Source organism: Sitodiplosis mosellana, unplaced genomic scaffold (genome assembly GCF_009176505.1).
Source record: "Sitodiplosis mosellana isolate CC-2019 unplaced genomic scaffold, AAFC_SMos_1.0 Smas_scaffold_4410, whole genome shotgun sequence".
Classification (NCBI taxonomy): Eukaryota; Metazoa; Arthropoda; class Insecta; order Diptera; family Cecidomyiidae; genus Sitodiplosis; species Sitodiplosis mosellana.
In genome coordinates, this window is record NW_022599652.1 from 1 (window position 1) to 11,789 (window position 11,789).

The window sequence follows — 11,789 nt, forward strand, 5'->3', positions numbered from 1 at the left end:
TTCTAGTTTTGGTAAGTACTTTCAGCAGCGATACTCAAAACTTATGCTCGCATCGATGACAGAAAAAATGTTGCACTGTGTTATGAAATTAATGCGTCCAAATACATGATAACGTCTGCGAACTAAAATTTTATTCTGATTTTCCTAGAAGTGTTTACGATTGATACACAGTGACGACTGGATCCAGCAGGATTTCGAAAATGTATTGTGTTATTATTTTTTCGGTAGTTCCACGTTGGCAGCATGCTTATCTCAATTGATAAATATATTTGAGTCCAATGGGCTGATATTGTTATGCACTCAAAAACACAAGAGAATGTGCAATTTTTGCACATAATCAGAATCGGTATAAATAGATGACAGATAATCTGAACTGGTGCAGTATGGAATCAAAGTTGATTGCAGTCGACGGATAATTTTTGCTTCTCTAAGAAGTGCCAACATTTTGTACGAAATAATTATAAATATTTGAATATTTGTGCTTCTCTTTTTCGATCAGTGCTTTGTTTTCGATTATTCTGTTCATTTTATTCTTCTTTTAATTATTTGGTTGCTAATAATACATAAAAAACTGAGATTATTCAAATTTTAAAACAAACATCATTAGTTCTATTACATCGAAAATTCCGAATTAAAAACAAATCGTAAGTATTTTTTATTATTATTCATATTTTTAAGTAATTATTTTCATTAGATCGTTATTTGTGAATTGTGAATCAATGTGAATCAAGTAAAACGCGTAGTCTATCCTCAATTACTCATGCAAAGCGTCGTTATTGATTTAGTGTTGATTTTTCTAAAAGTAAGCATAAGAGTATAGAACATGATCATTTTATGCTAGAAAAAATATCAGACAGAGAGACATTTTTTAGAGAATCCTTCAAGCAAATTCGCATCAAATAACAATACAAAGCGTTTGAACCGCTTTTTTTTATACAATTCTGCACCAATATTTTTTTTTCATTCATTTATTAACCCTTTATCACATTTCGGTTCCTAAAGTAACCAGATACGCCAGACGCTATAGCTATGAAACCACTGAATATTTTTACATTCTTGTTTGGAAACAAATGTAGGGAATTGAACTAGCTTCCATTTGATACTTTACAGGCTACTATTGGCTGGCTGAATGGAAAGTTTTTTCTGTTCATGTACTGCTGTAAAAAAAATGCGAAATTATAGCAGAATTCCACATTTTTTCTCCTCTTATCTTGTGGGTTTGTACATTCTTTTCAATTGTCAAACTAGGACTCGTAGGACCAAAACACATCAATTTAACTTTCTGCATCATTAGTTTTATGAAATTTAATTTTTTCAAGCTTTTATAGTGATTTGACACTTTTGACTCTTTTCCGATTTTCTCGATAAATACGCAATTTTCCGAAAATCTAAGTATGAGGTCTTTCTCTATTTATCGTGTCACAAAACATGTATCAAAATGATTCAAAAACAAAAAATTGTGCATCAAAGGGTTAAACAAATTGGACGAAAACTCAAAAAGATTGTCTAAAAAAATCCGTCAAAATAATTGAGTTGATTGCTATTGAATGACTTAACATTCGATCAAATAGAACTTCAGGCATCTCTATTCTGCCTCAGAAATGCTTCGACGAAACGAAAAAATCCTCTGAAGAATAAGCGTTTTATTTGAAAATCGGAAACAATATATCAAATGGTTTCATGACTTCAATCTCTTATTTTTTTGGTAGATCAAGAAAGGAAATCGGCTGCAATGACAAGACTTACATTATTTTTAATTGGTGTGGTTGCATTTGACTTCATCACTGCAGCATCCATTAATGGACAAGGTGAGTGCTTTTTCCATATCTGTTCAAATTTCGAGAAATGTAAATTTCGGCTAGGATATTAGGATATGAATAGTTGAGTTGAAAAAACAATGATTTTATCTTGTTTCGAGTGGAAGTCAAACCAGAGAGTAAAATAAGGAATTTTTCTGAATACCATAATTCTTTTTAATACAATTTTTATACTTGCTGGTGCACCATTCAAGAGTCATCGGACAATCTTCTTTTTGTACTGAAATATTTCATTAAATCCGACTGAGATTTTTTTTAATGACCAAGCAATCCAGTTGGATGTGAGCATTTGTCTGACGTAATAGATTGAATTTTTCTTTCTCTCACTTCTTAGGTGCTCGAGTAGAACAGAGGTAAGTGACAAGCGTAAAAATGATACTAGATAGAGATAGAAGAATGATATATGGGCGGCCGTGAGCCGACAAGGAACATTGTTCCGAGTGTTGCTAGCTATCTGAATAAGTTAAAGCTTGTGTATTGCACTTCTTTGGATTATGCGCTGAGATGATGACATATTTGATTTTATGAAAACACTAGCTATCTCGCCTCGCTTCGCTCGGCTCGGGCGCTAGTCACTGCGTCGCTTTTTCATCTTTCAGACATCAACTATTTGCAATTTCCTCTCATTCATTTATCTATTCAATACCTATTCATTATTTTTTATAAATTTGTATCAATATTTCGAATATTCTCTTATTTCCCCATCCTTCAATCATCACCCAGTGTTCTTCGATCTATTTTCTCATTACCCAATCATTCACTGTTTCATTTTCTTTTTCTGTTTCTCTATTGTTCTTTCTGTATCATTTTTCTCTCGATTCTGTTCTCTCTCTCTCTCTCTCTCTCTCTCTCTCTCTCTCGCTCTCTCTCTCCATTTCCCCTGATCTCTTATTCTTTTGCTCTACTGGTTTTCCAAATTGTTCTTTCTATTTATCTTTCATCGTCTTATTCGACACTTTTCATTTTCCAGTCACTCATCATCATCACCCATTTATTTAACGTTCTAATTTTTCTCTTAATTATCATATATCTATTTTATTTATTCACTCAAATTCGGAGCTATTTTCTTTTCCACCGCATAATTCTTTCTTGCATTGAAGAAAGCAATACATTTTAGTTATTTCAAAATGGGTACATTGTCGTGGCGTAATAGCAACAATAAACATTTAGAAACCATTAACACCTTTCTGTGTCTGGTCGTTTTTATCGGTGTTTCAAGCTTACACAATTCTCCAAGCTACTCTATATTAAGCCAATCTACGTGTGTCTTCTCCCCATTTCGAGTCTCTTTCATTCAAAACAAATTTTACTCATGTATGGTTTGTTCGAATTATGAATTTTTTCAATTTATTTATTTTTAAATGAAATCAAATCTCTTTTGCAATAATATGCATTTAATCTTCATTACCATCAATCCAGATTGATGTACATTGTATCGAAAAACAATTTAAAAAAAATTCCTCAAACTTCAAAAAATTCAATTCGAAAACCGAAACTGCATTTATAAGATTCTTAGTGAGGCTGCGCGAAATCAAGCAGGAAGCTTAACAATAAAGCCATAAATAAAAAAAGGAGAGATAACTCGCGACAGACACACAGACGAACATTCAGTTTCATATATATAGATTTCAATTCAGATTTTCAACATTCCGGAACAAAAATTCCGATTGGATTGAATAGTATCTATTTCTGGGAATAAACAATCCAAAAATAAGTGCAATACACAAGTTATAACTTATACATATAGTATAACTCGCAACACTTCGAACGATGTTCCTTGTCAGCTCATGGCTGCACAAGTATCATTCATAGTGTCAGACTTGACTGAAGTCACTTCAGAGAGCACATTTATTGCAATTGAACTTTATTTTAATCCAGACTCACCAATGAAACATTAGATGGACGTCTTAGAGAAGCGATTGAAGAAGGTATGAAGATTTACAAAGAACCATTCGCGTAGAAACTGTTTTTGAACGTAATAATCATTAAACTATTTCACCCGGTTATCCAGATCGCATTGCTGACGTTAAACTTCTCATTGAGAATGGTGCCAATGTCCATGTAAAAGACAACGATGGAAATACACCTCTTCACTGGGCTGCTTGGAAAGGTAATTTGGATTTTTTTTGGAGAGAATACGATTCAATCTACATTCATTGATCTTTCACTTTCCAGGTTACAAGGATGTCATCCAACTTCTCATCAAGAAAGGAGCCGATGTTGATGCAAAAGCCAACAATGGAGTCACACCTCTTCATACAGCTGCTGAGAATGGTAATTCGGAATATTTATGTTTGGAAAAAAGATCATTCAATTGACATTCATTGATCTGTCATTTTCCAGGTAAAAAGGAGGTCATCCAACTTCTAAACGATGCTTATGCAAAAAGTAACGATGGAAAGACACTTCTTCATATAGCTGCTATGGAGGGTATATTTTGAATATTTATGTTTGAAATGGCGATGATTCACTCTATTTCATTGATCTTTTACTTTACAGGTCAAAAGGATATAGTCCAACTTCTCACCGAGAATGGTGTCGATGTTCGTGCAAAAGACAACGATGGAAATACACCTCTTCACTGGGCTGCTCAGAATGGTAATTTTGAATATTCAAGTTTGGAATGAAGATGATTCAATCGACATTCATTGATCTGTCATTTTCTAGGTCACATGGAAGTCGTCCAACTTCTCATCAAGAAAGGAGCCGATGTTGATGCAAAAGCCAACAATGGAGAGACACCTCTTCACCGGGCTGCTTGGAATGGTAATTTCGAACGTTTATGTTTGGAATATGATGATTCAGTCTATTTCATTCCTCCTCTACTTTCCAGGTCAAACGGAGACCGCTCAACTTCTCATCGAAAATGGTGCCGATCTTCATGTAAAAGAAAATGGTTATGATAGGACACCGCTTCACTTCGCTGCTTTGAATGGTAATTTTGAATATTTTTACTTGAAGAGAAAACGATTTAATCGACATTTATTGATCTGTCATTTTCTAGATAAAAAGGAGACTGCTCAACTTCTCATTGAGAAAGGAGCCCATGTCAATGCAACGTGCAAATATCAAAAGACACCTCTTCTTGAAGCCGCTTATTATGGTAATTTTTGAAATTCATGTTTGGAAGAAGGTCATTCAATCGCCATTCATTGTTCTCTCATTTTTCAGGTCACAATGAGATTGTTAAACTTCTCACCGAGAATGGTGCCAATGTTCGTGCGGAAGACAGCGCTGGAAAAACACCTCTTCACTGGGCTGCTGGGAATGGTAATTTTGAGTGTTTATATTTGGAAAGACGATGATTCAATCGACATTCATTGATCTGTCATTTTCCAGGTCATGAGGAGGTCGTCCAACTTCTCATCAAGAACGGGGCCGATGTTAATGCAAAGAGCATATATCAAAAGACACCTCTTCATGAAGCTGCTTGGAGTGGTAATTTGAAATATTTATATATTTGGAAAAAGACGATTCAATCGACATTCACTGATCTTTTACTTTCCAGGTCAAAAGAAGATCGCTCAGCTTCTCATCGAGAGAGGGGCTGATGTTAATGCAAAGAACATATATCAAAAGACACCTCTTCATGAAGCTGCTGTGAATGGTAATTTTCATTATTTATGTTTAAAATGAAGATGATTCAATCGACATTCATCGAACTGTCATTTTTCAGGTCACAATGAGACTGCTCAATTTCTCCGTGGAAAAGGTGCATTTATGTGAAACCCCTGATTATGTTCTTTAATTCCGGCGTAGCAAATTGTTTTGAAATTTATTTTCTGTCAAAAAATGTGAATTACTTTTGAATAAAGAATCATAAATACAATACTGATCACCTGAAAATTGTCTCCCTTTCTCTTTGCCATGCTTGGAAATTCCAAGTTGGAATCACATAATATTTTCATACCGCAAAAACACCCCCATTTACCGATACCTGGGCGGAGTTATTTAAAAAAAAACACACACTTGAACCAATTCGATTAAATGGAAGCGGTTTTAGATTTAAGACACCACTTCGTGATTGACTTGGACATCCAAAATATTTTACAAAAGGAAAAGAGCTGACAGTCGCCGTGAAGTATCCTTCAAAAGAAAATAACTCAATCATAGACCAATAATATTGCAATTTTTTATTCAAAGTAAATCTTTTTGATCACAACTACATAGAAATGTTTGGTTTTTAACACATTTTTTAGATTTTTTAGAATGGCCGTTGTTCAGTTGTTCCATCAATTTTTCTTGATCTCTTCAATTGGTTAGAGTTTTGCATATCGCAAGTATAAGACGTCAAACCTGTGGCTACATATGAACTAAGTGTAGCATGAACTTTGGTTTGTGTCTTGGATGATACTTCAAATCAATAAACACAGCAATTAACTCATACAAAACCCATTGGTTTGAGCACAATAGACTGCCTTTTTGTGTTTCTTCTATTGTTTCGTCATGTCGATTACGGATGCCATTTGACTCACTCTTTTTTATAGATCTAATGTGAGTTTAGTGCGTTGAATGTGAAACAAAGGCCTTGAGATGTTAAGATTGAAGATATGATGAATTCAGAACAATTATTCTTTTGCTGTTTCCATTGGCATGATTGAACCATATGTATACTCCAGACTGGGTGCTAAGTTTTCGATTGTATCGTAAATTGATTCAGTCGCAAAATTTCCCTTAGAGCTGTACGATGGAAAACCGATGCAGATGTGGGCCAATGAGCTCAACTGTTTTGAGGAAATTGATGTGACAATTGGTTGAGAAAAATGAAAAACGAAATCTCCAGTGTATGACACTTCATACTCAGTGTCAGATAGGTTTGCCAACAATACAGGGTGGCTGTAATGAAGTGCAACAAAAACGAATCTTCATAACTTTTTTTTTCTAGTGGATATCTTTTGATATTCAAACGCAATAATGAAAGATTATACTTGTGGCTCTTCAACGCCACTTCAACTTTCCGATTGGGTTTATTGGGCTCCAAATTGCAGTCTTAGACTTTCAAAAAATCAGAACCGTTTTGCACGTTCGTAAAGCTTTTTCAAATTTCTTCGTCTGTTTGGGTATAGTTCTCAATTGTATTAATTCGAAAATGAAAAAATTGACGAGATTTATCTTGGACGAGTCGGATTTGAACATTTTAGCACTTCTACGATCGCCAAAAATATTTCTATGCTTCGTAAAAAAAATGGAGGTCATCACTATTTCGAAAAAAAAACTATTTTCCACTATTTTTGTGATCTGGTGCCATGACAGTTTCGATTCAGTGCATGAATTTTTGTCCATAATGAAGCAGACAAGTCCTGATCTGATGACCATTGAGGTTACGAGTCGTTTAAAACTCAACAAGGTTTGATACGGCCATGTGAATGAAAAAATATGGGCGCTCGTAAAGAAAAAGGTTTTGGCCGTCAGTTTTTGAGCAACATCCACACTCACAATTATGAAATACCACGCCATTGGACTTATCTGCTTGCAGCGTTTTCGAGACATAAGTCTAAACTATAAGTTATGCAAATATGACCAACATTTTCGTATTCCATTTTAGAAAAAATAGACTACGTTTAGGGAAATCACTAACGTGCAAAACGGTTTTAACTTTTTGAAAATATAGGGCTTCAATGTCAGCCACCCTGTATAGTCTCGTTTTGGACTTTCGATGTTATATCCAATTTATGTTTCAGTTTTTTAATACACGGACAAATGGTCACTGTTGGAAATGGAATCATGGAAATGTGTGCCTTGTTGCTAATAGCAACTTGCTATAGTCAAAAGACAGCGGATTCTCATTCCAATCTGACAAACGTTGTGGATCATTGAACTGCATAGCCAAAGAAACCAGCCACCAAAATCTGTTATTACCAGCCACCAAAATTAATTATAAAGATTCGAAATTGATGGAATGTTGTAAAAAAACTTTTGCCTAGCAAATTATAACACAAAATCAATTGAATTACGAAAAATTGAACTGTTTGCTGAGATTTAATATTTATCGTATTCACAATCAGATGAAAAACCTCTAGACGAGGTTAAAATGGAGTGACGCTTCTGTGCGTGGATTCACCACTCAAAAAGACTGATATCATTTTGGGTGACGCTAGAACGCTGTATTGTTGCTGGGTACGAAGTTCAGAAGTGTTTTTCGGATTCACTATTGTAAAAATTTATTCACAATAAGGAAAAATATCGCGTCATGACTTTTGAATTTTGTTCCAAAGCTTTTAAGCATTTTGCCGTGTGAAAGTCGTGACGCGATATTTTTGATCCACTCACAGAAGCGTCTTTCCATTTTAACCTCGTCTAGAGGTTTTTCATGTGATATCACTAATTTTGTAAGGCATTTTCTTTGGAAAAATACATTTTTATGTAGAAGTATGTCTATTTTGAGGTCTTATTATTAGGAAATTGCAATTTTCTGGGTAACACATTCGCATTCTAATTTCACAAATTCTGATGGAGATTGCACTATCTAATTACCACCACCATTGGAAAAGTCCCATTTTCCTCTAATGCACATTATAAAATGCGGTAAAATATGATTAAATTTCAAAATAACCATGAAGAGAGTGTTAAAATCAAAAATTTTAACAGAACCCTACATTTATTTCTTCAGAGTAGCAGTACTGATATCAAATGAAAAAAAAAAAACGTTAACAAAGTCAACCCCTGTGTAAATGAAATGACTAACATCCACTAAGTTGTATGAAGCTGTATGTTTGTATTTGTATGGAGACAATCATGTTTAGTCATTCTTTCAGTCGATTAATTTGGGGCAATTTGATTGGAAATTGACTAACAGTCATTTATGATTAAAATCAACTACAGTTGTTCATTTTATTTTAAATAATCACTTTCACTCAGCTACTAGTCAGTCAAAATATTTTCACTCGGGAATTCTCGTGCCGAAAGCAAACACAAAACTCGTGAAATCAATTTTAGAAAATTATTCCGGAGCGATGTAAAAATTAATTAGCGGAATGCAAAATAGGCGAATTAAAATCGCTTCGAAAGGATTTTTTATAATTGATATCACGAGTTTTGTGTTCGTTTTTCAGTATGAGAATTGACTTTGTTAAGTTTTTTGTTTTTTTTTTTTCATTTGATTCATTACAATCATACACTTGATTATGACAGGAATTACTTCGATTCAACGCCGATTTGTTGATTGCAAATTATTGAATCAATGAGCTTTTTTCAAGCCGCTGATATTTGGTCGTTAGAAACTTACGACATATCTTTCAAAGAAAATAAAGTGTGGCATTTCCAAACGGGTGTTATCATTTCTCTGTTAGAATTTGGACAGATTTTGAACAAACGTTTGGCTGTGTGAAATGTATTCAGTACGTGGTATCGTCCAATTCATTGTATTGATACTTATTTTAATGCAAACGGTAATTTTAAATACAGATTTTGTTTTTTTTAAATTAAAATTCAATCTTTGAATATGATTTCTTGCCGTCTCTAGATTTTTAGCGAAGTAATTCGCTTGCACGATGGTGAAATTACGTATGAATACGACAATTCAAGCAAAACTCTTGGTGTAGGAGGTTTCGCAAGAGTTTTTGGAGGTATTATTTTCTAACTTTTTCACTGTAAATGAATTGAATGTATTTTAAAATCAAAATGAAGGTAAAAGAACGGAAGGAAATTGTACCGAAAGTGTTGCATTCAAAGAATCAAAAAGCACCTCTGTGGGAAATCTATTGAAAGATCTAAGTATATATGAAATGATGGGCAATCATGGTAAAAACAAGTTTATCAAAAAATTTAAATGAAAATGTCCCAAAAGAAACGGATTTATTCCCATAGATTTTATGCCAAAATTCTTTCACTATTTTCCGGCAACAAATGCAACTAGAGCTGTTGTGGTGATGGAACGATTAGGAAGAACATTGCTCAATTTATGGCATGAATTCCGGCCATTTTCTGCCATAACTATCATGAAAATTGGTCTTCAAATCGTGAGTAAATGAGTTTAGTCCAATGCTTCAACCTTGTTCATCATTATCGACCGAATCGTCTTTCATAGTTGGATCAGACGTGGGCACTGGGGGGGATTTCTGGATTTACCCCCCACCTGGAGATGGTAACGTCTGGATTTCCCCCCTCTAATTTGGCTGGTCGTAACCCCCCTCTAAATTTTTTGTAATGGTCAAAATCCCTCCCCTTAAAATTTTAAATTATTATAATAACGGTTCTCTATGTCTCTCTCTCTCATTGCATTAAGTAAACAAACCCAATGATAACGTTTACCTTTGGCCGAAGTCGAACAAGCAGGAAAAAAACGCAGTCATATTATGTTCGTTACGAAATTTCTCAAAAATCTTCCAAGAATAACCCACCAACCCACCCACCCCCTTGCATTTTCCATAAATCTGGTTTGACCCCCACCTATGAAACATTTTCCTTACACCCCCTCCCCCCAAAAAATTTCCATTTTGAACGTCTGACCGACATCTAGAATTTCGAACCGTGCCGACGTCTGAGTTGGATGCCTTAGAATGGATGCACGAAAATGGATTTACCCACAATGATGTACACGCCAAAAATGTTGCTGTCGGCTATTACAATAGGTCGAAAATTTATTTGTTTGGTAATTAAACCAAACTGAAGCTTGAAATCGAATCCAATATTAATCTGTCCTTTAGAATTCTCGGCAATTCGCATAATGAACGATATTTTAACGATAGTTTTCTTTAAAATCAATTCAAAGTAATATTTTCTCGTTAGATTTTGATTCTGCTAGCAATGACACAAATGAAACGACCATGGATCTGTGGCATCTGGCCGAAATACTAACTATAATGACATCGCCAAGCATATATGACAAGGCAAGGCTTTTGATTTGTCATCCGATTACATCTTTTATGGTTTTGTGAGAGAAAAAATTTTATTTTGGTTTTTAACTTACCTATCTATCTACTGGTTAGAAGCATAAGCGAATCAAAGCTTTGAAGGAATTCCAGCTGATCGCCGAGGAGTACAACAAGATAGATGATGATGGATTCAGAAAAAAGACGTTTGACAAATTGAGATGCATTTTGAGGACAGAATTGGAGAGCCGTAAAAACGATGCTGATTATGATAAAATGGACATTGATTACATACAAGGTATTTAATTCTTCTTCGAGAATCATTCTTCGAATTATTTGTCAACCACGACTGATCTTGATTTTTCTATTTATATCTTGCAATGGTATACGTAGATCATGTTGATGGGTAAGCAAAAAAAGCATCTGTCCATTTCCTTTGATTTCTTCCTTGTTTTTATTGATTAGATTGAATTTATTACGGAAATTGATCAGACAGAGTAAGTCGAATATTGTTGATTGAAAATAAAAGTTTTCAATTTCGGGTGGCGGTCATAAGTTCCCGAACGGACAGACATTCGAGCGTGTATATATATAGCAGTGCCGAGTTAACCAAATTTGGTGCCCGAGGCAAAAATGATTTTGGTGCCCCTTGCAATTTTTTTCCGTTATATGAGGCTGTGAGAATGAAAATGGCGATACAGGAATAAACATTCTGAAGGGCACCAAGAAAAAAAAATTCGCAAAAGTGAATCATGAGTTCTGAATACGCAAAAGTGAACCATGAACCTCAGTGCCGAGTTAGCCATATGGCAAATGAGGCAGTTGCCTCGGGCACCACGTTCTTGGGGGCACCACAAGCATGGGAATTTTTTTTTAATAATCTGAAAAAGAAAACACGCAGCCGAAAATGGGCCCAAAAATGTTTTTGGTGCCCCAAAAATGGTATTTCTAAAAAAAAATTTGCTCGCTCCCGCTTGCATTCGATATGTACGTTTATTTTATCAATAATTATTTGTATATATGAGGCTGTGAGAATGAAAATGGCAATACAGGAATAAACATTCTGAAACGCATCAAGAAAATAAATTCGCAAAAATGAATCATGAGTTCTGAATATGCAAAAGTGAAACATGAATTTACATGGGCAGCATAGGAGGTTCAT

At 34.6% G+C, this 11,789-nt stretch overlaps 1 protein-coding gene across 1 annotated transcript; it reads left to right on the top strand.

Moving 5' to 3' along the window:
• The first annotated feature begins 383 nt into the window (after positions 1 to 383).
• LOC129572201 (ankyrin repeat, PH and SEC7 domain containing protein secG-like) lies at positions 384 to 5,662 on the top strand. The gene is made up of 15 exons (XM_055452152.1): positions 384 to 644; positions 1,710 to 1,808; positions 2,152 to 2,170; positions 3,696 to 3,745; positions 3,829 to 3,927; positions 3,993 to 4,091; positions 4,161 to 4,247; positions 4,317 to 4,415; positions 4,485 to 4,583; positions 4,651 to 4,752; positions 4,822 to 4,920; positions 4,989 to 5,087; positions 5,157 to 5,255; positions 5,326 to 5,424; positions 5,494 to 5,662. The coding sequence occupies exons 2-15, from the start codon at positions 1,733 to 1,735 to the stop codon at positions 5,541 to 5,543; spliced, it is 1,176 nt and encodes a 391-aa protein (XP_055308127.1). The 5' UTR covers positions 384 to 644; positions 1,710 to 1,732; the 3' UTR covers positions 5,544 to 5,662.
• The last annotated feature ends 6,127 nt before the right edge of the window (positions 5,663 to 11,789 follow it).

Bases quoted from the DNA above. Each gene is read 5' to 3' on its own strand.
- LOC129572201 (XM_055452152.1), top strand. From the start codon at position 1,733: ATGACAAGACTTACATTATTTTTAATTGGTGTGGTTGCATTTGACTTC. The intron at 4,921-4,988 runs GTAATTTTTGAA...CTCATTTTTCAG, and splicing joins TCTTGAAGCCGCTTATTATG to GTCACAATGAGATTGTTAAA. The intron at 5,256-5,325 runs GTAATTTGAAAT...TTTACTTTCCAG, and splicing joins TCATGAAGCTGCTTGGAGTG to GTCAAAAGAAGATCGCTCAG.